At 45.0% G+C, this 27,342-nt stretch overlaps 1 protein-coding gene across 1 annotated transcript; it reads left to right on the plus strand.

Moving 5' to 3' along the window:
• The first annotated feature begins 295 nt into the window (after nt 1-295).
• On the plus strand, nt 296-25,864 carry LOC148138212 (uncharacterized). The gene is made up of 6 exons (XM_087981885.1): nt 296-1,463; nt 2,333-2,958; nt 9,683-9,831; nt 15,730-15,835; nt 16,540-16,646; nt 25,644-25,864. The coding sequence occupies exons 1-6, from the start codon at nt 360-362 to the stop codon at nt 25,862-25,864; spliced, it is 2,313 nt and encodes a 770-aa protein (XP_087838011.1). The 5' UTR covers nt 296-359.
• Nucleotides 25,865-27,342: the final 1,478 nt, after the last annotated feature.

Genomic DNA, 27,342 nt, shown 5'->3' on the forward strand with positions numbered 1-27,342 from the left:
AGCTGTTGGAAGGGAAAGTGGGGACTATATATACTGACTCAAAGTATGCATACGGAGTCGTTCATACTTTCGGGAAAATCTGGAAAGAGCGAGGATTGATAACTTCCCGGGGAAAGGAATTAGCTCACGAACAAATGATCAGCCTAACGTTGGAAGCCCTGGCGTTACCTACGGAACTTGCAGTAGTCCATGTACCCGGTCACCAGAAGGGGTCGACACCGGAAGCGGTGGGAAACCGGCTGGCAGACGAGGAAGCCAAGCGGGCAGCGGTCGAAAAGTCCGTCCAATTGTTAACGTTAATACCGTTGAGGGAGGGCCTCGCTAAACAACCCGTCTTCACCCAGGGGGAGATTGATAAAATGGATCAATTGGGTGCCCGGCTAGATACTAACGGGAAGTGGACGGTTCCTGATGGGAGACAAGTACTGAACAAACAGATCACCCGGGGTATTCTGCACCGATTACACCATCAGACCCACTGGGGGGTGCAAGCCATGTGTGACACAATCCTGAGAGACTATGTATGCAGGGGGATATACACATTAGCCCAACAAGAGGTAGTCGGATGCCCCACTTGCCGGCGTATTAATCAGAAAACCATGCGTTCTATGCCAGCTGGTGGTCAGCCCCTAGCGATTAGGCCATTTCAGAGGATCCAAGTTGACTTTACAGAATTACCCCCAGTACAGAGATGGAAATATCTGCTAGTAATAGTAGACCATTTCACTCACTGGGTAGAGGCTTTCCCAACTGCCAAAGACGATGCACCAACCGTGGCCCGACTGTTGTTAGAGAATATAATCCCGAGATATGGCATAATGGAATCTATTGACTCCGATTGCGGGACGCATTTTATTTCTAAGCTACACCATTTGATCTGTAATGCCCTGGGCATCCAATGGAAATTCCACACACCCTGGCATCCTCAGAGTTCGGGTCGAGTTGAGAGAATGAGTGACACGCTCAAGACCCAATTGACTAAGCTGATGTTAGAAACTAAGTTACCCTGGCCAAAGTGCCTGCCCATTGCCCTAATGAGGATACGTACGGCACCTCGCCGAGATGTCGGGGTTTCCCCCTATGAAATGCTCTTCGGATTACCGTATTGGAGTAAGGTTGATGGATGTCCCACTCTACAAGGGGGGGATGTATTTATCAGAACCTATTTACTGGCCTTATCCCGTTCTTTTGCAGAACTCCGAAGGAAAGGTCTCCTGGCTCAGACTCCGCCGCTCGACTTCCTCCTGCATAAGGTGGAGCCCGGAGATTGGATACTTGTTAAGACCTGGAAGGCCGAAAAGCTCCAGCCGCGGTGGGAAGGACCGTTCCTGGTTCTGTTAACAACTGAGGCAGCTGTTCGAACGAAAGAAAAAGGGTGGGTCCACGCATCAAGGATAAAGGGGCCCGTTCCGCCTGAAGAAGAAAGCACCTGGACATGCGAACAAGGGGACAAGCCGTTGTCGGTAAAACTGAAAAGACAGCAATAATGAACTCTACTTGGACTGTATTGGTGGGGATATTGATCAGTTTACTCCTGTATGTGGGGGAGGGTGAGGGGAGATGTGACAAATGTCGAACTACAGTAAGACTTGGGATTCGAATCTATTCGGGATCATTTGTGTCCCATTCCTATGTGGACGATAGGTGTTACGATGTGAGTGCACGCCATGAATGTTGGGAGGATGGGAGACCCTATTATCAGGTATATAATAAAGGATACGGTGGCAAAATCCATGGATGCCCTATAAATGACCGCTGGGTGTGTATTAGCAAAACTGGGAGGCGGGACCTATCCTCCGTGTTGCTCAGGGAGCAGGTTGACAGAGTCAAGGAGACCAAGATACAGATCCCTGATCGGGGGTTGGGGAAAGAGCAAGACCGACAGGGAACGGTCGTGCTCCCTAAAGTGCCATCTGTATACGAAGAGGTAGAAGGACAGATTAAACTCCCTGATGTTACACAAAACCTGTTTATTGATCTCACCTCTAGAATAGCCACTGTTTTAAATGTTAGCAATTGCTGGGTCTGTGGGGGGCCGCATATGTCGGAACAATGGCCGTGGACTGGTCAAAGCTTAGACATAGGGGAATTGCTGCAAACCACTTGGACTCGTGACAACGACAGAAAAAGCCAGGGGTGGAGACTGACAAACAGCCCTGAGGGCCAGTTCTGTATTGAAGGCAAGGGGACCGTGAAGGTAGGGATTAGTCCCTGTCAGAATATATTGGATGCAACCACGCGAGTATGGTGGCCTGAGAATATTGCTTGGTACATTGCAAACCGAGATCATCAAAATTGCATTCGGTTACGTTCTGATTCCTCCTCTTACGAGCTCAGTGCTGACCCTTCCGATGGCATGAAAAGAGTGTGGAGCGGTGGTTGTCAGGGGAATCAATGCTGGAATAATCCTGTCCAGACTCTGCCACAGGGTCAACAATCCGAATACTGGAATTGCAGTGGTCCTGGTCCTTATGAGGGCGTCCCTGGGGTAAAGGAGTTGTGGGATGACGTTGTGAGGCAGGGAGGGCCTGCTCCAGATGGCCTATTTTGGATATGCGGTAATCAGGCATACTCCAAACTGCCCATGGGATGGGCTGGGGTATGCTTCCTGGGTCTAATACGACCTGCGTTCTTCCTATTACCCCGGGAGGAAGGCGATGATTTGGGAGTTAAACTCTTTGACTCCCTGCGTAGGTCGCCAAGGGATATCCAAGTCGGTGATTGGGGGGATGAGTGGCCACCGGCCCGGATTATTGAATACTATGGGCCTGCGACTTGGGCACAGGACGGATCATGGGGATATCGTACTCCTATCTATATGCTAAATCGAATTATCAGGCTCCAAGCAGTCGTAGAGGTCATTACTAACCGGACTGCCCTGGCCCTAGAGCTGTTGGCTCAGCAGCAGGATCAGATGAGGGCTGCTATATATCAAAACCGACTTGCCTTGGATTATCTGTTGGCCTCGGAGGGGGGTGTGTGCGGGAAATTTAACCTGACAAACTGCTGTCTAGAAATTGACGATAATGGTAAAGCGGTTTTGAAAATTTCCGATGAAATTCGGAGATTGGCCCATGTGCCAGTACAATCTTGGCGTCCTCTTAGTGGCATCGGATGGTGGGATGGTCTCCTAGGTGGTAGCTGGTGGCGCACGGCGTTGCTGGTGGTTGGGGGCGGCATGATTCTTCTTCTCGTATTACCCTGCCTAACTCCCTGTATTCAGTTTTTAATTCAGAAAAATATTTCCCGACTCCAGGCAGTGGTGGTTCCACAACATGGGACACGGGAACTTAAAGTGATGTTGCTGCGAAAGACCAAGGATTTCCCGGGCCCTTGAGGGAAGGGGGGGGGGGGGGGGGGGGGGGCTTATCTTGGTCAGGCACATCTTAAAGAAAGAAAAGGGTGGAATTGTAAGAGGTAATTTCGGTTTAAACTTTAAGATGTGCCTGGACCACAGACTGATCTATAATAAAAGACAAAACCTTTGTTTCTTTTCTAACAACCATTTTATATACTCAAAAGTAGAGTAGTTTAAATTGTGCAGAATGCTGACAATTTGTGAGCTATAGTAAAAGCATGCAGGCTCTTGATTAATGAAGCCATTCACACAGCAGAGAAGGATGAGTCCTTCGCTGATAAGATTCCAGGATGGGAGTACGACTTGAGACATCTGTTTCGAGATTAAAGCTTTTGACTGATAAGACTACAGGGTGAGAAAAACAACACACTTTGGAGACTCTGGAGCCTTTTGTTGCAGACTTTGTGATAAAAATAATGATGTTTTTAAGAATGTGAACCTCATGGCTTGTTGGAGCCAAGGAGAGGAGGGACTTGTCCTATAAATAATGGAGACTTTGTAAGCCTCAGCGCGCCTTTTCTTTAAGGGTGCCCGACTCTGCAGACTTGACTTGTTAATAAAACTTTGTTTTCCTGAATTTGTCTAGAGCGATTATTGAGAAGCGATTTTCGTTTCTAACACCCATTCTTTTTTGGGGGGGGGGGGTGGGGGGCAAATGCCGAGAAGTTACTTCCACTTTGCGATTAATACTAGTGATTAGAAATAACATTAATTGAATATCCATGCATGTGATTTGACAGCACATCTCCCAAAAGTTGAAGACAGACACATGAGTAGATATGTCACCAAATGCAAATATGTGTGAGAGGATTATGCTGCAGTTGCGGAGCATTTCCACGTTGCTGACACAAACTGAGACTGCCTTCGTGGGAAAAACTTCAATGGAGGCAAGATTTAAAGTCAGTCCAGGAGATGTTTAATGCCGATACATAGCTCGTCCTACGAGGAATGTGATAGAGTTCCAGGTAGCTGTTGGGTCTAATACCGGTCAAGTGTTTGAGTTTGTGTGTGTGTGTGTATCAGCATGTTGAAGATAGTGACGACTACTCAGTAAATTCCAAATTCATTCTTAAAATGGCTATGAATAGATGTAATGACAGACTGACTGACAGGCAGATGTAATGAATGCACTGTCGGAATGAATGAATGGACGCACAGATCGAATGACATACTGAATGAAGGCACAGACAGAGAGACTGACTGAATTAATGCACAGACTCAATAACCGACTGAATGGACGCACCAGCTGATTGACTGAATGAATGGATGTACTGACTGAGCGAATGGACGCTCTGACCTACCGACTGAACGACTGAATAAAGGCACTGACTAACTGAATGCATGCACTGGCAGACTGACTGCCTAACTGACTTATTAGACACACTGATTTAATGAGTGAATGGACTCTGACGAACTGACGGAATGAACGGACTGACAGTCATACTGACTGACTGGACGCACTGACTGATGACGAGACGCCGAGACGCCCTGACTGATTAATTGTATGAATGCATGCACTCATGGACTGACTTGACACAGTGGATGTCGTAGTGTATGTGCAGTTACTGAGTGTATTGACGTACTGAATTATAGACTGACCGAATGGGTGCACTGAATCAATGTCTGACTATCTCAATGAACGCACAGACTGACCGACTGACTGAACACACTGACTGACAAACTGATGAACTGACTGAATGGACTTAATAAATGCACTGACCGAATAACACACTGAATGAAGTCTCTAACCGATTAACTGACAGTACTAACGCACTGACTCAATGACTCACTGACTTAGTGGACACACTGACTGACTGACTGACAGAATGGTCATACTACTGACTGACTGAAGGAATGGGCGCCCTAACTCAATGACAGATTGACTCATTGGGCACATGCACTGTCTGACTGACTGAATGGGCGAATGACTAACCGATCGCCTGAGAGGATTCACTGACTGACGGTACGAATGTCCTGACTGAATGGATGAATGAACACACTAGCAGAATGTCTGGATGACTGGAATAATTGACGTACTGACTGAATGACTGAGTGAATAGACGCTGACTAAATTAACGGACTGACAATCCTATTAACTGACTGGATGCACTGATGGTCTGAATGATGACGAGATGCCCCGACTGATTGATTGAATGAATGGACGCACTGAGTGAACAAACGATCTGAACGGTTGACTGACTGAGTGAACGCAGTGACTGTCTGAATTATCGCACTAACTGACTGAATGACTGAATTGACGCACTGACTGCACGCACTGGCTGTCTGACTGGACACACTGTCTCATTGACTGAGTGAATGGACACACTGAATGAACGTACACTCTCACTGACTAACTGCCTGTCTGGATGCAGTGATTAGCAATTCAGGCAGCATCCGAGGATTGGCAAAATCGACGTTTCGGGCAAAAGCCGAAGGGCTTTTGCCCGAAACGTCGATTTTGCCTGTCCTCGGATGCTGCCTGAATTGCTGTGCTCTTCCAGCACCACTGATCCAGAATCTGGTTTCCAGCACCTGCAGTCATTGTATATACCACATGTATGCAGTGATTAACTGACTGAACGCATTGATTGGCTTAATACATGAATGCACTAACTGACTGACTGGCTGAATGGGCGCACTGACTGACTAACAAAATGGACGCACTGATTGTGTAAATGGGCGCTCTGTATTACTGACTGACAGAATGAATCCACTCACTGACTAAATAGAGGGACTGTTGACTGACGGAATGGTCGCATTGACTGAGTGAACGCACGCTCTGTCTGACTGACTAAATGGATGCATTTATTGACTGACACACTTAACGAACTCACTGAATAAGTGCCGGACTGAATGTACACACTGACTGAATAACTGACTGAACACATCGAATGGCTGACTGAATGATCACACTGAATGACTGACTGCATACACTGACAGACTGACTGGGCATACTGTTTCACTAAATGGCTGAACGAACAAACTGACTGACTGAATTAACTCACTAACTTAGTGTACACTCTGAGCGATTGACAGAATGGATGCATTGACTGCCAGAATGATCACAGTGGTTGGCTTATTGAGTGAATGCACTAAGTGATTAACTGACTGACTGCATTCACGAAGTAAATGGACACTCTGACTGCCCGACTGATTGAATTGACCCATTCACTTTCAGTTTGATTGACTGACTGAATTGACACACTGTGTTGAAGAAATGATCAAAATTGACAAGAAGCAGGGAGAGGCCATTTTGTCACAAAACAAATTTTACTGTAATGTTTTTAGCCTGGTTGTGTATTGTGAGTACATTCCTGCTCTGAGAAGACTGATCTTGCAGCTGCAAAATATATTTGCTCTTCAGATCCGTTAGCTCTATCCCAGAGAATGAATTTTCTCTTAAAACGTTTTTTCGTTTGTGTCATGTGATGTAAGTACAATTAACAGGCATTCATTTTTTCAGACAACAATGATTCTGAGATAATACTAAGCACTAATTTGCAAAACACAATATGATTTCACTCGAGTTTCATCCTTCACCTTGGTGAAGAAATCTCGGGTGATAGAATGCTGTACTAAGAGATTACATTCTTTCTTTATTCAGTTTATAAATGAGGGTATCGCTGGCTCTGCGAACATATATTGGCAAACTTTAATTTCCTAGATGCCAATAAGGAGTCAAGCACCTTGGTGTGGGTCTGGAGTCACATGTAGGACGGAACAGGTAAGGATAGTAATTTATTTCCCTGAAGAACATCGATGAATCAGATGAGATTTAACCTGATAATTGCCAATAGATTCATGTTCGTAATTAGTCTCTTAATTTCAGACATTTTTCTAACTGTGTTTAAATTCCATTATCTGATGTGCAAGGATTAAAATACCACACCCAGGCAGCACTGTGTCATCCTGCAACTTATCTATCCAGCAAAAATACCACGATGCCGTCGACTGCACCTGAATGTTGAAGTTGTCACGAATACGATTTTACATGGTGTGCGAAAATATTGAATATGAATATCACAACAGCCCAACAGATAGTAACTGATTATTATAAAATATTCCTGCGGGGAAAGGATTTGGATGAAAATGCGGTGAAAAATCACTATATTATGCTAGTTGTGATCTCCCTCATAAAACACTGAAACTAAATGCTTGATGATGAATGAGTTAATTTGAATCACCTCTGGAACTCACTTTTTTGTCATATTTTGGAACCCCCCACTATAACAGCGACACAGGTTCTCAGAGTCATGCAGCAGAAAAAAAAACAGAGACTTCGATCCAACACATCTAACCTGTCAATAGTTATAAACAAAACTAAAACGACTTGGATCCGCTCGGCCCATATGTCTTTGAACCTCTTTTGAATGGTTTAATTCTGCCTATCTGTTCCATTTTCTCTGGCAGGTCAGTCCATATGCTACCACCCTCTATATCAAAACATTGCCCTTCATGTCCCTGTTCAGCATTTTTCCTGTCACCTTAAATACATGCCCCCTAGTTTTCAACTCCCCCACCCGAGTGAAAATGCCTTTGCTATTCAACATATCTGTCCGTCTCACAATGTTATAAGCTTCTAAATTGTCACGACTCAATCGTCGAACCGCCACTGCTAAAAATATCAGACTATCCAGCCTGCCGTAACTTAAAATCCTTCAGTCCCAGTAACAGCCTGGTGAATATTTTCCGAATCCTTTCCAATTAAATAATACCATTCAAATAACAGAGCAACCACATGCACAATACGCCAAACATGGCATCACCAAGGTCGTGTACAACCTCAAAATGAATTCCCATTCCTATACTGAATGTTATTAGCACGGAAGGCAAACGTGATAATACCTTTATTAACCACCCAGACTACCTGTGAAACAACTTTCATCGAACTATGGAAGAAACCCCCCCCCCCCCCATCTTTCTGTTTAACAAAACTCCCACGTCCCTGCCATTATCTATAAATCCAGCCCGTCTTCCTTTTCCTAAATGCAATATCTGGCTTTTTTCTAATTGAATTCCATCTTGACAAACGCTTTCTAATGTCCATGTAAATAACGTGCAGCATTCTGTCTTCATCTATCTTCTGGTTTCATTCCGTAAATAACTCAATCCAGGTTGTTAGTCACGATTTCCGACGTACAAAGTAATGCTTACCATCCCTAAAATGTCCTTGCCCCTCCAAATACATGTAAATTCTATTTCTCCACTTCCACTCCAATAACATACCTAACACTCTTGTCAGACTCATCGATCTATAGTTTCAAGACTTCTCCTTTGCACTTCTCTTCAATAAAGACACAATATTTGTCACCCTCCAGTCACTTGTAAACATATCCGTAGCTGGAGATGATGTGAACATTTCTGCCAGGGCCTCCATGATTTCTTCCCTTGCTCATGTGATGAGTCTGCCACTTTATAAAGCTAGTTTTGGACCTGTTTTTATTTAATTTTTAACAGTTAGGAAAGGCGATGGTGACGGAGAGTATAGCTTAACAATTGGATAGCGGTGGCCAGGTCTCATGGTTATGGCTTTTTGCAGTTTGGTTTAGCTGTAGTAGTCAAAAAGATGCTGAGTACATGGGAGTCGCAAGCTGCTTTGAAGAATTCCTCTGACTTTCTTCTGAAGTATTTTTCTGCATATTGTTCCTCCTGCCTGCAAGAATTTGCTTGAATTTTCCCTTTTTACAAGAATTCAGTTCATGGAATGCTTCTGTTTTTGAACAGTTAATTATTGCTTGTTACTGTAGCGGGTCGTTTAAATTTTGCAACAGTGCAGTTATTCTAAATTCCTCTTTCTATTTTGTTCGTGTTCCAACTGTTGTGCTTAAATGAATTCTGTTTTGTTTAAAGCCGAGTCGTCTGATCCGTTGCATTCTGGTGGAAACACAACTCACGTCTGCCTTTAAAATGAGGAAACGTTAGTTTTGGCACAAACTTCTTAAAATATATTCCAGGGTTCTAGCAATTTGAAGGCTGTTGTCGAGATAGATTGTGTAATTCAAAATTCAACTTTGTGATTGTTGGACATAAAAATGGCTAGCAGTAGGTGTTGCTGTCTGTTGTTCCGGGATTTGAATTCGGTTGGTTTAAACAGTGTTTTCTGAACTATTGGCTCGTTCAGTCGCTAAGAGTTTTCTGAGAGTGGAAGAATGGGTTTCAGAAAAGTTGCGCAAGGGAATGCTGTTGGAATTGGCAGCCAAGCTGAATTTGCACTTGCCTTCGTCTGTGCAAGATGGAGCTATAATTGCAGAAAATTACAGGAAAGTTGAGAGCTGCGCCCACGCCAGTTTGTCTTTGTGTGCTTTTGTTCGTTCTCTTTTGCAGGTTACAGGCTCATGCCACGACTACTAAGGATCCATGGAGTTTGTTAATTTCAAACGTCATGTGGAATGACTGCCCCATATTCGCTTTGTCCTGTTTTGAAGGGAGTCCAGGTCCTCTGGATCTGTCCAGAAAGACCCTGAAGGACCAAGGTAAATCCGAATATCACAGGAACACGGTAGGAGATACCCTGGTTCTGCCAGGTCACTGGCCAATATTGCTGGAGAAATGAGAAAAAGAGGGCGATTGCTGCTTTGGTCTCGTCCAAAACAAAAATCGAAATTTGGCAAGGTACAAAAAATGCTGTTGCGAATGCTGACGTAATTCTCGCTCCACAGCCGCAAGATACTCATGTGAGTACTCAACAGGGCCCTATTGTTTGGATGGATTGTGCTGTTGAAAGCATCTTAACGTTTACAAAATTAGTAAATACAAATTTGCTTTCCCCACGGTTGTGAAATATTTGATAAGCCCCAGACTCACTCTGAGGTATGCAGGGTGACAAACTGGCGTGGGCGCAGCTCTCAATTCTCCTGTAATTTTCTGCAATTATAGCTCCATCTTGCACAGACGAAGGCAAGTGCAAATTCCGCTTGGCTGCCAATTCAAGAAACCCCGATCCATTCAATTGCCCAACATTATTTTCAATTGACTCGTGCAAATCTGTAGTAATTATAGTTGCTTGCTTCAGGATATCCAGGTTTCACGCGATTTGCCACACGGGACACATTGTGTATCTATTAAGGACTCCATTGCATTTCCCCTGGGTTGTAGACTAATGCAGCGGCACGAACATCTTGCTTTGAAAATGTTGTTAAAATTTCAAATGGAACGTCTGGGAGGTATTTAGAATTTTCCCACGTGGTTAAGCAACTATGTTTCACAGCCAAGATTTATGAGGCTAATCTCCCTAAGTTTGATTGCATTGGACAGTGAGTGCCTCATGGCCATTACAAGCAAGGAATAAACAAAATCTGTAAACTGAGATATGAGGGAAGTTGGAAAATGTTCATGTGTGCGTGTGAGCGGGAGGGAGAGAGAGAGAGAAAGAGAGACTGACTAAGCTGCATCTTGCAGAAAGGTGAACCGTATGTGATTTGGTTCGAATGCACATTTGCTTGTTGGTTAATGAATGTTTGTGTTTTGTTGCCTGGAGTTGAGATCCTGGAGTGTTTTGAATTTGAATTGCATTTCTGGAATTTAAGATGATATCTTTTAAGTGTATAGAACCATCAGTGATTATGAAATGAAAATTATCGCCCCACCCACCTTGTATTTTACAGGCCATGGCTTCCCTACTGTCAATTTCTAACTAATCCCATTCATGCTTACGTGAAAGCATGAATCATTTTAACGTGTTGTATACCGACATTAACATTTTGGTTTAAACAAAAAGAATCCTCCTGAGATTTTGAACCATTTGACATCAGCATAAACTTGGTCTCAAAATCCCTATTCTTTCATGCGAAAGCAAAAGACCATTTTCACCCCTCCCACACTTACATGTTCGACAAATGAAGGAATAGACTAAGGAATTAAAGTAGTAGCGCAAAAGATCGTGACCTCTGGCGCAGAATAATTCTGTTCCAGGATGAGAACAGGTCGCTGCTCAATGTTAATAAAAATCTAAATCAAGCATTGTGGAAAATCACTTCAGACTTTAACTTTTGATCATTTAGTGCAGGAATTGCATGAATTTCATTTAATTTGCTTAAATATTGTAAAGCTGTGAGTATAAAGAAAGATCCAAAATATCCCGAACCAACAGTGATTTTAGAAAACGATACTAACATGTTTAATGTTGTTTAGGACTCTCTTGTTTCCATTTAATTTAAAGATTGCTGCATCGCATTGGTGATTATGAAGTACGAGTCATTGCTTTACTATTTCTCAATTACACTCCCTCACTGACAATTTCAACATTATGTTCTGATAAATCATGTAACAAAATCAATATCCCATTGTTCATATCTGTGCCGTAGGATTCGGCCGTTATTTATGCACTCTGGACCAGTGGCGCTGGAAGAGCACAGCAATTCAGGCAGCATCCGAGGACAGGCAAAATCGACGTTTCGGGCAAAAGCCCTTCATCATTCTCGGTTGTTTTTCAAATCTGGGCTTTATTCCACTTCCATCAGACAGATGGTTGCTTATTTCAGTCTCATAGCAAAAGCCATTCGTGCTCAGGCCACTCCCAGAATTTTGCTGTCTTTAGATTTGTATCAATCTTCGGACGGGTTGAGAAAATTAGGAGAGTGAGTTCTTGCAGTCAGGGTCATGCTTCATTAACGTAACTCTGATTCACGGGATGGCCCGGGCTTTAGGATGGCTCAGGCCAATCATCCTCTTGATATTTGCTATGAAGACTTGACGCTTTATTTTCAAAAGAAGGAAAGGTTTGTAATGAGGAATGTGTTGAGGGAAATCAGGAGATGTTCGGGGCTGAGAGGGTATGCTTTAGATTAGATTAGATTACTTACAGTGTGGAAACAGGCCCTTCGGCCCAACAAGTCCGAAACCAACCCGCGGATGCGCAACACATCCATACCCCTACATTTACCCCTTACCTAACACTACGGGCAATTTAGCATGGCCAATTCACCTGACCTGCACATCTTTGGACTGTGGGGGGAAACGCAAGCACCCAGAGGAAACCCACGCAGACACGGGGAGAATGTGCAAACTCCACACAGTCAGTCGCCTGAGGCGGGAATTGAACCATGCCGCCCATAAATCTTGTTATAAAATTCCCTTGCCTTATCCCGATTAGTGTCATCCCCATTCTCCAATAGGGTCGGTATGCCAGTCGTAGGCTCGGGGTTCCGAGTAAACAGTCAGTTCTTTATTTTGCAGCGTTGTTGCTTGAAGTCGTTTTTGCATATTCCTCTGCCTTAGTGACCTTATACTGTTTCTCTTGATTCATTTGTTTTCCATCTAGCCATCCACAGTCAGCTATGAACATCTCTCAGACTCTCCCTGAAGCTCAAATCCTCCAACCCAGTTTAAATCCTTGTAAATCTTTTCTGAACCCTTTCAAGTTTCACAGCATCTTTCCGAAAGGAAGGACAGCAGAATTGCACACAATATTCCAACAGTGGTCGAACAAATGTCCTGTACAGCCGCAACATGACCTCCCAACTCCTCTACTCAATACTCTGACCAATAAAGGAAAGCATACCAAACGCCTTCTTCACTATCCTATCTACCTGCCACTCCACTTTCATGGAGCTATGAACCTGCACTCCAAAGTCCCTTTTTTCAGCAACATTCCCTAGGACCTTACCCTCAAGTGTATAAGTCCTGCTAAGATTTGCTTTCCCAAAAATGCAGCACCTCGCATTTATCTGAATTAAACTCCATCTGCCATTTCTCAGCCCATTGGCCCATCTGGTCCAGATCCTGTTGTAATCTGAGGTAATACTCTTCGCTGTCTCCTACACCTCCAATTTTGGTGTCGTCTGCAAACTTAATAACTGTACCTCTTATGCTCGCATCCAAATCATTTATGTAAATGACAAAATGTAGAAGGCCCAGCACCGATCCTTGTGGCACTCCACTGGTCAAAGGCCTCCAGTCTGAAAAACAACCCTCCACCATCACCCTCTGCCTTCTACCTTTGAGCCAGTTCTGTATCCAATTGGCTACTACTACCTGTATTCCATGAGATCTAACCTTGCTAATCAGTCTCCCATGGGGAACCTTGTCGAACGCCTCACTGAAGTCCATATAGATCACATCTTACTGCTCTGCCCTCATCAATCTTCTTTGTTACTTCATCAAAAAACTCAATAGTTTGTTAGACATGATTTCCCATGCACAAAGCCATGTTGACTATACCGAATCAGTCCTTGCCTTTCCAAATACATGACCATCCTTTCCGTCAGGATTCACTCCAACAACTTGCCCACCACCGAGGTCAGGCTCACTGGTCTGTAGTTCCCTGGCTTGCCCTTACCACCCTTCTTAAACAGTGGCACCACGTTTGCCACCTCTAGTGTTCCGGCACTTCATCTGTGACCATCGATGACACAAATATCTCATCAAGAGGCCCAGCAATCACTTCTCTAGCTTCCCACAGAGTCTTCGGGTGCACCTGATCAGTTCCTGGGGATCTATACACCTTTAACTGCTTCAAGACATCCAACACTTCCTTCTCTGTCATCTGGACATTTTGTAAGATGTCACCATCTATTTCCCTACCGTCTATATCTTCCATATCCCTGTCCACAGTAAATACTGATGCAAATCTCCCCCATTTTACGTGGCTCCACACAGAAGCCGCATTGCTGAACTTTGAGGGGCCCTATTCTCTCCCTAGTTACCCTGTTGTCCTTAATACATTTGTAAAACCTCTTTGGATTCTCCTTAATTCTATTTGCCAAAGCTATCTCATGTCCCAGTTTTGCCCTCCTGATTTCTCTCTTAAATATACTCCTACTTTCTTCATACTCTTCTCAGAATTCACTCGATCTATCCTGTCTGACATATGCTTCCTTCTTTTTCTGAACCAAACCCTCAATTTCTTAAAGTCATCCAGCATTCCCAATAGCTAGTAGCCTTCCCTTTCACCGTGACAGGAATATACTTTCTCTGGATTCTTGCTATCTCATTTCTGAAGGCTTCCCATTTTCCAGCCGTCCCTTCACCTGCAAATAACTGCCTCCAATCAGCTTTTGAAAGTTCTTGCCTAATACCGTCAAAATTAGCCCTTCTTCAATTTCGAACTTCAACTTTTAGATCTGATCTATCCTTTTCCATCACTATTTTAAAACGAATTGAATTATGGTCACTGGCCCCCAAGTGCTCCCCCATTGACACTGCCTTATTTCCTGCCCTGCCTTATTTCCAAGAGGAGGTCAAGTTTTGCACTTTCTCCAGTAGGTCTCCACATACCGAAGCAAAAATTATCTTGTACACTCTTAAGAAATTCCTCTCCATCTAAACCTTTAACACTATGGCAGCCCCAGTCGATGTTTGGAAAGTTAAAATCCCCTACCATAACCACCATATTATTCTTGCAGATAGCTGAGATCTCCTTAGAAGTTTGTTTCTCTATTTGCCTCTGACTATTTGCGGGGGGGCTAAAGAACAATCCCAATAAGGTGATCAACCATTTTTTATTTCTCAGTTCCAAATAATAACTTCCCTCAATGTATTTCCAGGAATATCCTCCCTTAGCACAGCTGTAATGCTATGCCTTATCAAAAATGCCACCCCCCCTCATCTTTTGCCGCCCTTTCTATCCTTCCTGTAGCATTTGTATCCTGGAGCATTCAGCTGCCTGCCCTGCCCATCCATGAGCTATGTTTCTGTAATTGCTAAGATCTCCCAGTCCCATGTTGCTAACCATGCCCTGCGTTCATTTGCCTTCTCTGTTAGGCCCCTTGCATTGAAATAAATGCAGTTTAATTTATTAGTCGTTCCTTGTCCTTGCCTGCCTTTACTGTTTGACTCACGTCTGTTCTCAGCTGTACCGGTCTCAGGTCGATCTCTTTCCTCACTATCTCCCTGGGTCCCACCCACCACCCCACCTTACCAGTTTAAATCCTCCCAAGTAATTGGAGAAAATTTCCCTGCAATATATTAGTCCCCTTTGACTTTAGGTGCATCCTTCCTTCTTGAACATGTCACTTCTACCCAATAGAGATTCCAATGATCCAAAGATGTGAATCCTTCTCCCATACAGCAGCTCCTCAGCCATGTATTCATCTGCTCCGTCCTCCTACTCCTGCCCTCACTAGCTCGTAGAACTGGGAGTAATCCAGATATGCCTATCCTTGAGGACCACCTTTTTAAATTTCTACCTAACTCTCTGTAATCTCCCTTCAGAGTCTCTCCATTTTCCCTTCTAATGCCGTTAGTTCCAATGTGGACAGTGACCTCGTGCTGGCCCCTCTCCCCCGTGAGAACATTCTGCACCATCTCTGAGATATCGTTGATCCTGGCACCAAGGAAACAACACACCATTTTGCTTTTTCTCTGTTGGCCATAGAAACTTATGTCTGTATAGCTGACTACAGAATCCTCTAACACAATTGATTTCTGAGAAGCCGACTTACCCCTCGTTGCATTAGAGCCAGTTTCAATACCAGAAAGTTGGCTATTTGTGCTACGTTCACCTGAGAATGTGCTTGCATCCGATCGAAAGGAAAACATGTAAGTCTTCACTGACTCTCGTTGTCATTTTGATGTGATCCAACATTGCAGAGCATTGTGGGAACATTGAAGAGTTTTAACCTCCATGGGCAGCCTATTCGCAATAATGATTTGTCCAATCAATCTGGCAATTATCAAGATGTTCGGCTGTCGTTCAGGCAATTGGTACAGTCGTCGAAGGAACGAACAGACAGATGTTGCTGCCAAGCAGGCAGACTTGCATCCCAAAGTTTTGGCCCCATTGGGTCGCCAGCAAACCCCTAGTAGAGACAATATGCGGACATGTATGACAGACCTGGGCAAGGTACAGAATAACTGGGATGCCGCTGGCTGAAGAGTATAAACTGTTGCCTCAAATAGGGTAATCCCTCGATACTCAAACCAACAAGTTGTGTTCCTTCTTTGCTGCTGCCTATTTTAGTTGATTGTGTGCACAATGGTATACACTTGGGCAAGGAGGGAATGGTTATTGTTCGATTATAAACTTAGTGGTACCCCGAATTTCAGAAAGCAGCTAAGAAAAGAGCTGCTGCAATTTGTAAATCAACAAGACACATGCTGTGAAAAAGGATGACTTGAGTTTGTTAGCGACTTTCTTGCCTGGTGGGGCCTTATATTTTACTTGGCTACAGCTTGTTTTTATAGAATCATCTCGCATATATTTTTCTGAATATTGTCTAATAATTGTAGATTTTCTTTTGCAGAGGCATGAAGACCATCCCACTAACTGATACGGCTGCTAATATTGTGGTGGACACGTCGGAAATATTTCCATTAGTTACCCCAAGCTCATCAAAGTTTACAATCACAGGTACACTAAGCCTCAAAATTAGGAATGGGCAAATGGAAGATCCATTCCTGGTTCTGCTTGTCACCTGCACAGCGGTCAAGGTCAAGGGGAGGCCCAAATAGATGCGCGCAAAACAATGCAAAAGACCTGGAGGAAAACCAGGAGTCCCCGTCAGAGACATTTGTTCAGCATCCGTCTGCAAATGTCTCAGCCTGATCATCCTTCCTTTCACTGCACTCTTTCTTATCGTTATTTCACTGACTAAGTTTGGTTGGGACACAATGGATAACCTGAAAACCTCCAGTTAACAGGAATTAAAGTTTAATACTTCTATTTATGTACAGAAGGTCAATTCCTCCCGATGCTGAATATGTATTCATATTCCTGTCCACCCTTTCGGAGACATTCCCCATTGACCGTCACACTTCATACCTCTGAGATGGTTGAATGGTGGTTATATCAGACCCAGCCTGCCGGTGTGATGGTTCAGATTCCCTCTACCCCTCACCACAACAAAACAATAAGGTATATCTGGGAGTCAGCAGGATATTGTCTGCAGACGGTCAGGTATGTCTTGAAGTTGCATGAAATCTTGCATGCATACCCGCTGCCCTGTTCCTTACCAAAACCACAATCCAAGGTGTACTGCGCAGGCTACGATCTGCTTCAAAAACAGCCTGCAGAGGGATTGGGAGGTGAGATCCAGCACATGCTCCTTCTCTCTGCACATCATTTCTCTTGGCCTGGAAAACATCCTTCCGATCACTCAGATTCCCAAGAAAAGTGTTCACGGCCACTCCGAGTGGGACTGTCCAGCTGAGCCCAGCCTTCACCTTTTTCTAGACTGCCAACTGCTATTTGGGGTATGTCATTCCTTTCCTCTATGAATCCCACTCGTCCTCATTTAAACAGCCTTGGTCTCGCTGTAACAGATCCATTGCCATTTCAAAACAGTTTATCGGATTTTTCTCTTCCCTTTTGCAACTGCTCGATACATATTGAAGTAAGGCGCCTGGCCTTACTTCAAACAACACTGCCACAGCCCTTGCTGAGATAAATGCAGAAATGGTCGCCATTCCCACTATGGCCCTGCAGAACAGGCTGGCCCTGGATTATTTGTGAGCTGAGAAACGGAGCACAGGTGCCCTGATAGGCTCTACCTGTTGCACCACCATTCCCCCTGCCACTGAGAACATCACCAATGTTGCTAACCACATTTGTAAAGTAGTCACAGAGCTCCACGAGAACAGTTCCTGGTGGGATTTGTGGAGTGGGATGGACCGATGGTTCGGGTATGATGAAGTGACCTTGTACAAGGCCTCATAATCCTCATCGTGGCCATTGCTATCCTAACTATGATTATTGCCTGTGTCCAACTGGCCAGTGTAAGATTCAATTCCTTGTTTTGGCTCTGGTCCTCAGTGATTCCGCAGATGCCTAGGTTTTCTCTTCCTGATGAAACCCCAAATGGCGATTCTCATTACCTGGACCCTTCTGCCCATTTTCTTACCAATCCCGAGGATGATCTGTCCGATCTCCAACTACCACTCCCTGACAACCCCCCTGGCTCCCAATCTGTGCTTTTCTTTAAAACAAAAAGTAAGGATTGAAGAAGAATTGGCCAAAATTGACACAAAACATTTAGAATACATTCGGTTACAAAGCAATTTTTGCAGTAAGATTTCGAGCCTTTTAAAGAAGTATGATTCCAATCCCGCTCTGATAATACTCACTTGCAGCTTCAAGATGTCTCGGCTCCTCAGTGTAGTTAGTTCTATGCCAGAAATTGATAAATTGTTTCTCTCTGTCACTTATTGGGAATTCTAGCCTTGCAAAACCTGGAATAAAATATACCATTCAGTTTCGTAGATATTAAGAAATATTGGTCTGGAAAATGTATGGGAACTTCATGACTGCCCCGATGGTGCACAATTTATGGGCAGCGAGCTTTGATTATCTATGCAGCATGAACCATTTTGTATTTCTGTCGAATTGTGTCGGACTTCACGAAGGAAGATGTAACTCCCTCTGGTCATGGTACAGTTTGTTAATTGTTCGAAGTCTCTACCCCTGACTATTTTGGTTTAAATAAGTCACGTCGCTTTTACTTTCTCCCACACTTTGACTGACTGAATGGGCGCAATGATTGACTGACGGAAAGAACGCACTAACTCACTGAATGATTGTTCTCACTGACTGACAGAATGGAGGCACTGGCTGACTGACTGATTGAACTCACTGACTGACTGGTTGACTGACCGAATGGATGCACAGGCGACTAACTAAATGGATGCGCCGTCATACTGACTGGATCACCTCTCAGCATCCAACATTCCTTGGAAAATTGATCCAGCATATTGTTCCTCTCCCTGTGGCACAAATCCCAACTCAACATCCTTCAATCTTTTCTGCATTTAACAAAATCTCTCCTCTGCCTGGGAGACCAGAATTGAATGCAGTATTCCAATCGTGCTCTCGCTAATGTCATGTACAGCCAAACATGACATCACAACTCCTAGGTTCTATATTCTGACTAATGAAGCCAACCATTCCGAACATCTTCTTCACTCTCGTCTCCAGCGTCCTGCCATTAATTGTATATGACCTGTCTAGGGTTGTCTTACCAAACTCAAAATCCATCGCACACCTATCGGAGCATCTGATGAAGAAGAAAGTGAGGACTGCAGATGCTGGAGATCCGAGTTTGCCACTGAGAAAGCACAGTACGTCAGGCAGCATCCGAGTAGCAGGACAATGGACATTTTGGGCATAATCACTGCCTGACATTCCTGATGAAGGGATCAACTGCCTTATCCATGTCTGCTGGCCCTGGATCTAACATCACAAGATCCTCGATGGCACCAACATACTCACTGTCCCCACTTACAGTGGATGGTTAAGGTCCTGATGCTCCGCTCTGCCTTCCTTCCCACTCCAGCCTCCCATGGTCCCACCGCTTCCTTTCCAGTTCTCCAACGCTTTATCGTCTCTCTTCCAACTCCCCTCACCGTCTCTAGCTTTGCAGCCACATTCTGCTCCAATTGGACACCAACTGGTGTTTCCAACCCAGACCCCAGCCCTCTGGCACAGCCCGACCTGCTACACTTTAACGGGCTGACACATACTGCCCATCCGATCTTCAGTTACACCCACATTCATATGGAACATAGAACATAGAAGAATACAGCGCAGTACAGCCCCTTCGGCCCTCGATGTTGCGCCGAACCAAGCCCACCTAACCTACACTATCCCACTATCCTCGATATGCTTATCCAATGCCCGCTTAAATGCCCATAATGAGGGAGAGTCCACCACTGCTACTGGCAGGGCATTCCATGAACTCACGACTCGCTGAGTAAAAAACCTACCCATAACATCTGTCTTATATCTACCCCCCTTAATTTAAAGCTATGCCCCCTTGTAATAGCTGACTCCATACGTGGTAAAAGATTCTCACTGTCGACCCTATCTAAACCCCTAATCATCTTGTAGACCTCTATCAAGTCACCCCTAAACCTTCTTTTCTCCAATGAAAACAACCCAAAGTATCTCAGCCTTTCCTCATACGATCTTTCTACCATACCAGACAACATCCTAGTAAACCTCCTCTGCACCCGTTCCAGTGCCTCCACATCCTTCCTATAATATGGCGACGAAAACTGCACACAATACTCCAGATGCGGCCGCACCAGAGACTGATACAAATGCAACATGGCCTCAGTACTTCGGAACTCAATTCCTCTACCAATAAAAGCCAGTACGCCATATGCCTTCTTCACCGCACTATTTACCTTGGTGCAACTTCCAAAGATCTGTGTACATGGACACCACGATCCCTCTGCTCATCCACATTACCAAGTATCCGACCATTAGCCCAGTACCCCATCTTTTTATTACTCTTACCAATGTGAATCACCTCACACTTAGCTACATTGAACTCCATTTGCCACCTTTCTGCCCAGTTCTGCAGCTTATCTATATCTCGCTGTAACCTGCCATATCCTTCCTCACTGTCTACAACTCCTCCGACTTTCGTATCATTCGCAAACTTGCTCACCCAAACTTCTAACCCCTCCTCCAGGTCATTTATAAAAATGACAAACAGCAATGGAACCAAAACAGATCCTTCCGGAACACCGCTAGTGACGGCACTCCAAGATGAACCTTTGCCATCAACTACTACCCTCTGTCTTCTTCCAGCCAGCCAACTCCTAATCCAAACCTCCAACTCACCCTCAATGCCATACGTCCGTATTTTTTGCAGGAGTCTACCATGGGGAACCTTATCAAACGCCTTACTAAAATCCATATACACCACATCTACCACTTTCCCCTCGTCCACCTCCTTAGTCACCTTCTCAAAGAATTCAATAAGGTTTGTGAGGCACGACCTGTCCTTCACAAAACCATGCTGACTATCCTTGATCACATTATTCCTATCCAGATGTTCATGAATCCTATCCCTTACAATTCATTCTAAGATTTCGCCCACAATAGAAGTGAGACTCACCGGCCTATAGTTACTAGGGTGATCCCTACTCACCTTCTTGAACAAGGGAACCACATTTGCTAGCCTCTAATCTTCTAGCACTACTCATGTAGACAACGAGGACATAAAAATCAAGGCCAATGGCTCTGCAATCTCCTCCATTACTTCCCAGAAAATCCTAGGATAAATGCCATCAGGCCCAGGGGACTTATCTATTTTCACCCTTTCCAGAATTTCCAACACCTCTTCTCTACATACCTCAAATCCATCCATTCTAGTTAATTGTGACTCAGTACTCACATTGACAACAATGTCCTGTTCCTGATTGAATACTGACTAAATGTATTCATTCAGTGTCTCCCCAATCTCTTCAGCCTCCACACGCAACTTCCCACTACTATCCTTGACTGGACCTATTCCTACCCTAGTCATTCTTTTATTCCTGCCATAGCTATAGAAAGCCTTAGGGTTTTCCCTAAGCCTACCAACTAAAGACCTGTCATGCCCCCTCCTTTCTGCTCTTAGCACTCTCTTCAGGTCCTTCCTGGCTACCTTATAACTCTAAATAGCCCCAATTGAACCTTCACGCCTCATCTTTACATAGGCCGCCCTCTTCTCTTTAACAAGGGATTCCAATTCCTTATTAAACCACGGCTCCCTCACACGATCCTTTCCTCCCTGCCTGACGGGTACATACTTATCAAGGACACTCAATAGTTGCTCCTTGAACAAGCTCCACATATCAATTACGCCCCTTGCCTTGAAGCTTACTTTTCCAAGCCATACATCCTAAGTCATGCCTCACCGCATCATAATTTCCCTGCCCCCAGCTATAACTCTTGCCCTGCAGTGCACACTTATCCCTCTCCATCACTAGAGTAAAAGTCACCGAATTGTGGTCACTGTCCCCAAAGTGCTCACCTACCTCTAATTCTAACACCTGGCCTGGTTCATTACCCAGAACCAAATCCAGTATGGCCTCACCTCTTGTTGGCCTATCTACATATTGGGTCAGGAAACCCTCCTGCACACATTGGACAAACACTGACCCATCTAAGGAACTTGAGCTATAGCTTTCCCAATCAATATCAGGAAAGTTAGAGTCCCCCATAACAACCACCCTATTACTTTCACTCTTCTCTTGAATCATCCTCGCAATCCTTTCTTCTACGTTTCTAGGACTATTAGGAAGCCTGTAAAAAACTCCTAACAGGGTGAGCTCACCTTTCCTATTCCTAACCTCAGCCCAAACTACCTCAGATGGCGAGTCTTCATCCATCGTCCTTTCCACAGCTGTAATACTATCTTTGACAAGCAATGCCACACCTCCCCCTCTTTTACCCCCACCTCTGACTCTACTAAAACATTTAAACCCTGGAACCTGCAACAGCCAATCCTGTCCCTGTTCTACCCATGTCTCCTTAATAGCCACAACATCGAAGTCCCAGGTACCAACCCACGCTGCAAGTTCACCTACCTTATTTCGTATACTTCTTGCATTGACGTATACACACTTCAAGCCACTTTCCTGTTTACAGGCACCCTCCTTTGAAATTGATGCCATGTTCCTAACCTCCCTACACTCCAGGTCCTGCACCCTAAAGCTACAGTCTGGGTTCCCATGTCCCTGCAGAGTTAGTTGAAACCACGCCTAAGAGCACTAGCAAACCTCCCACCAAGGATACTGGTGCCCCTCAGGTTCAGGTGCAGACCATCCTGTTTATACAGGTCCCACCTTCCCCAGAAAGAGCACCAGTTATCCAAATACCGGGAGTGCTGTTCGCACTCATTCCTCTCTAGGGTCTCATGAAGCTTCTCCACGCCTTGGTCACAGCCCAGACTATCCTCGGTGTCTTCACAATGAATCGCGACATTGTTATCAAATGGAGAGTCGTCCCTGTTGAAAACTGGTCACTTGTTCCCACCGATTGCCTTCACCAGGAACCAGTCATTGGGCTCCTGTTCGTCTGACGTCGCTGTACCCCAATCACCGATATACAAACAGGATCGGCAGTTTATGAAAGAAAAACACAAAGATTGAAAAGACACTGCAAGTCTCCCTATTCGTCAGCTCACTTAGCATTGCCTGTTGACAACACCTCCCTCACCAATCGCCATCTTCATCACCCGTCTACCTACTCATCCCATGAACGTGCTCTATGAAGACCAGGGTAAAGTACTTTAATGAAGGCATGGTGCCTGTGAGAGTTTAAAAAATGTTTCCCCGACGGTTGCTCGACTATTCCCCGAGAGATTACAATTATGGTCTGTTGTCTCGGTGGAATCTACGAAATGTCAATGAGAGTGGTGAGTGCCTTTGTCCCCTTCATTTTACATTCCTGTATCAACCGGTAAACGAATTGCACTGCCCTTCCCTCTTCCCACACTCCTGTATCAATCCCCAAACTAATCTGCTTGCTCCGCTCTCTCCCCACAGCCCTGTATCATTTACCAAAATGAAATCTCTGATCCATGATGATCTCATTTTCTTTCTTCTCCCCTTTTCTGCCTCTCTCCACGTGCTCTGACCACATCCTGCCACTTCTCCCTCTCTCTCTCTCTCTCTTTTGCTCACGCTCCTGCACACTCTTCGCTCTCACTTTCGCCTTCTTTCCTCCCCCATCGCCGTCACGCTCTGTCACATCTCCTTGCGATGTGACCCTTCTTGATATGTTGTTCTTACGCTCTACTCTTCCCCTGCCATTTCTCGGGCCCTCGATCACTCTCACACACGTCTCTCTCACTTTCTTACTGCCACACCTCCCCCGGTTGCTCTCGACATCTTTTCCATGCCCTTCCCTGCTGTCCCTCTCTGCTATGCTGGTTCACCACCATTGCTGTCACATTCTTCCCTCCTCCCACAGCCACAAACCCCGCAGTTGCTCTCGCCCTCTGCCCTTTCCTCGATCGCTCTCGACCTCTACCCGCCCTCCCCTGCCTTCTCTGTCCCTCCCTGCTACCCCCATTCACACACTGTTTCCCTCACATTGTACTCCACCCCCAGTCGGTCTAGTGCTGGGTCCCCCAATGTTCTCTTGCTCTTCCCTATCTCACAACCATCCACCCTTTGTTTTTGCACTCTCCAGTCCACACTGGCAAGCTCTGCAACAAACCCTCCCCACACCCCCCACTCCGCCACCCGCCTGGCCCTGCCTCGACGCAACATTGTTTTGCTGATACAAACTAGTTGGATGAAAGGGCCTCTTAAATACCATCTGATTCCCATGGGAACTATCACACGCCAGTTGTGCATACATACGTTTGCATGGACTATTGTGCGACTACAGCCAGCCATGCACACGCGAGCATGGACACACCCTCACACTCTAACAGTCTCTCTCTCTCTCTCACTCACGCACACAGACTCATTCTCTGGCCTTCCCTGTTTCTAGATTGCATTGTGATGTCAGAATTTCCGAAAAAAACCCGCCCATCGTCAGGCCAACATCTTCCTGATTGTACGTGGAGTGTAGAGAAACACATTCCTGGTCACCCCCATTGGAATGGTCAGCGCAGATGGAAGACACCGAATTTGGGGCAGGGGTAGGAGAACACTGCACCGTTCAGAAAAGGCCCGAACATCAGGGGAGGACCGTCAATGACAATTTCTGTCTGACAGCCACACGGATAGAATGATCAGACTGTGTATCTAGAACAAAAATACTGTACGTTCCTGGGACCCTGTCAAATATGCAGCGCTCAGTCACATTCCAACTTGTAACTCACTCTTGAGTATCCGTTATTTTAGAGAAGTCACCTTTAGAAGTGTGTAACACACACCCCATTGAAATGTTCGATTGTTTACAGGACACAGAATGATCAGCCCCTTTGTCCCACCACATTTGTGTCGGTTTTGCTGCCATTCCAAATCCATCCCACCAGCCTGCATATGATCCCTATCCCTTTATCCCCTGCCTTTTCACATGTCTATCCAAATGCCTCTTAAACATTGCGATCATATCTGATTTTCCCACCTTCCCTGGTTTTAGGGTCCAGGCACCGACCACTTTCTTTTCTTAAAAGAAATTCTCGTCATCTCCTTTCGACCTTATCTTCTCACCTTAATTCTTTCTTCCCTATTATTTGACACATCCACGTGAATTAAAGAATGGCTAACTACCCTATCATTTCCTCTCATAATTTTATGTGCTTCTATCAATTTGTCCCTCAACATTCAACGCTGTCGTGAATACACTGCAAGTTTGTGCAGATGAACGTGAGGACTGCAGATACTGGAGATCAGAGTCTCGACTTGAATGGTACTGGAAATTCACAGCAGGTCAGGCATCATCCAAAGAGCAGGAAAATCGATGTTTCAGGCAAAATCCCTTCATCAGGAATGAGACAGGGAGCCTCCGAGGTGGAGAGAACGTTTGCCGACTTTCCTTTTAGCTAATCCACTCTCATTCAGACAATATCTTGGTGAACATTTCTTGCCCTCTGACCAAAGCCCGCACAAACTCTCTACAGTACGACATTCAGAACTGCATGCAGTAATCCAAAGGTGGACAAGTTAAATTTTTATACAGCTGTAACATGCGAAATCAAAGCCCTGACTGCTGAAAGACAGCATGCCTTAGGAGACGGTGAGTATATTTGTGCCGGCAAGGATCCTACGATGTTTGATTTAGGGCCGGCGGGCATGGAGAGGGCAGTTGATCAGCTCGAGCCCACTATCTACAGAGCTCCAGCTGGAGCCAAGGTGACAACAACAATAGAATCATCGCTGAAAAAAAAAATCAGAGCCTAACAGTAACTTAATTAGGTGGGCCAATGAGTTGTAGATAGACTTCAATATTGAAAATGGTGACATGCGGCACTTTGGTAAGGCAATCCCAGGCACGACTTATACAGTTAATTATATGTCCCTGCGGACTATCACAGAAGAAAGAGACCTGGGGTACAGATGCATCGTTCCATGGATGTGGAGTCTCAGGTAGAAAGGCTGGTGAAGAAGTTTATTTGCACATTTTTCTTTCTTGGACTCAGCATCGCTTCTCAGATTCTGGATCACTGGTGCTCGAAGAGCACAACAATTCAGGCAGCATCGGACGAGCAGCAAACTCGACTTTTCGGGCAAAAGCCCTTCATCAGCAATAAAGGCAGAGAGCCTGATGAAGGGCTTTTGCCCAAAACGTCTATTTTGCTGCTCGTCGGATGCTGCATGAATTGCTGTGCTCTTCCAGCACCACTGATCCAGAATCTGGTTTCCAGCATCTGCAGTCATTGTTTTTACCTTATCGCGTCTCAGAATTGGGAAGATATGTTGCAGCTGTACAGGACATTGTTGAGGGCATTTTTGGAATAACATGCCCAATTCACATCTCCCTTCTTTCAGAAATATACTGTGAAATTGAAAAGGGTTGAGAAATATTTCACAAGGATGTTGCAAACTTTGGAGGGTTTGAGCTACAGAGGGAAGCTATATCGGCTGCGGCTGTTTTACCTGGAGCTTCGAAAGCTGAAGTTTGTCAAATCAAGAATTTCATGGTTAGGATAAATTCACATGGTCTTTTTCGTGGGATGCGGGAGTCCAGAATTGGACAGGGCACAGGTTTAGGTTGAAAGGGGAAAGATAAAAGACGGACCTAAGGGGTAACCTTTTCACGCAGAGGGTGGTGCGTGTATGGAATAAGCTGCCCAAGGAAATGAAAGAGGCTTGTACAGTTATAACATTCAAAAGGAATCTGAACGGGGCCACGAATAAGAAGAGTTCACAGTGATATGGACAAGTGCTTAGACATGCCCGCACACACACACTCAATCTGTGACACAAATATAATGGAACATTCACTTGCCACTTTCTCCCCCTGTCTCTCATTTTTTCACCTTTGTCACCTTTTCCTTTCGAAATGGACTCCGTCCGCACCGCTGCCACATATTGGCTGGTAGGCAGATCCAACCTTGTTTCCTGCCAAGCCATTGATTTTCGATTCAAGTGGGCCTCTGTCCATCATATGTGCCCACCTACCCTTCCCTCTAAGTGATTGGCTTAACACTACATCGTGCTGACCCGCCCATTTTCCCTCTTACGATTGGCTCAGTAGCCCGCCGGCCATTTACTCATCCTCCCAATGTTCCAATGTGTTGTACTGGCCAATCCCCACAGAACACCTCTCCATTATCCGTATACTGATTGGAACAGGGACACTGATTAAGGAAGATTAGCCAAGATCAGATTGAATGGTGGTGCAGGCTCCAAGGGCAGAATGTCCTACTCCTGTGCCG

Source organism: Chiloscyllium plagiosum, unplaced genomic scaffold, assembly GCF_037043375.1.
Source record: "Chiloscyllium plagiosum isolate Xiang-an unplaced genomic scaffold, Cpla_swu_hap1 HiC_scaffold_41, whole genome shotgun sequence".
Classification (NCBI taxonomy): Eukaryota; Metazoa; Chordata; class Chondrichthyes; order Orectolobiformes; family Hemiscylliidae; genus Chiloscyllium; species Chiloscyllium plagiosum.

Excerpts from the sequence above, each read along its gene's own strand:
- LOC148138212 (XM_087981885.1), top strand. The coding sequence starts at position 360 with ATGGATCAATTGGGTGCCCGGCTAGATACTAACGGGAAGTGGACGGTT. Across the intron at positions 2,959-9,682 it reads CGACTTGCCTTGGATTATCT|GTTACAGGCTCATGCCACGA; the intron begins GTTGGCCTCGGA and ends TCTCTTTTGCAG. Across the intron at positions 16,647-25,643 it reads ATCAAAGTTTACAATCACAG|CTGTAACATGCGAAATCAAA; the intron begins GTACACTAAGCC and ends ATTTTTATACAG.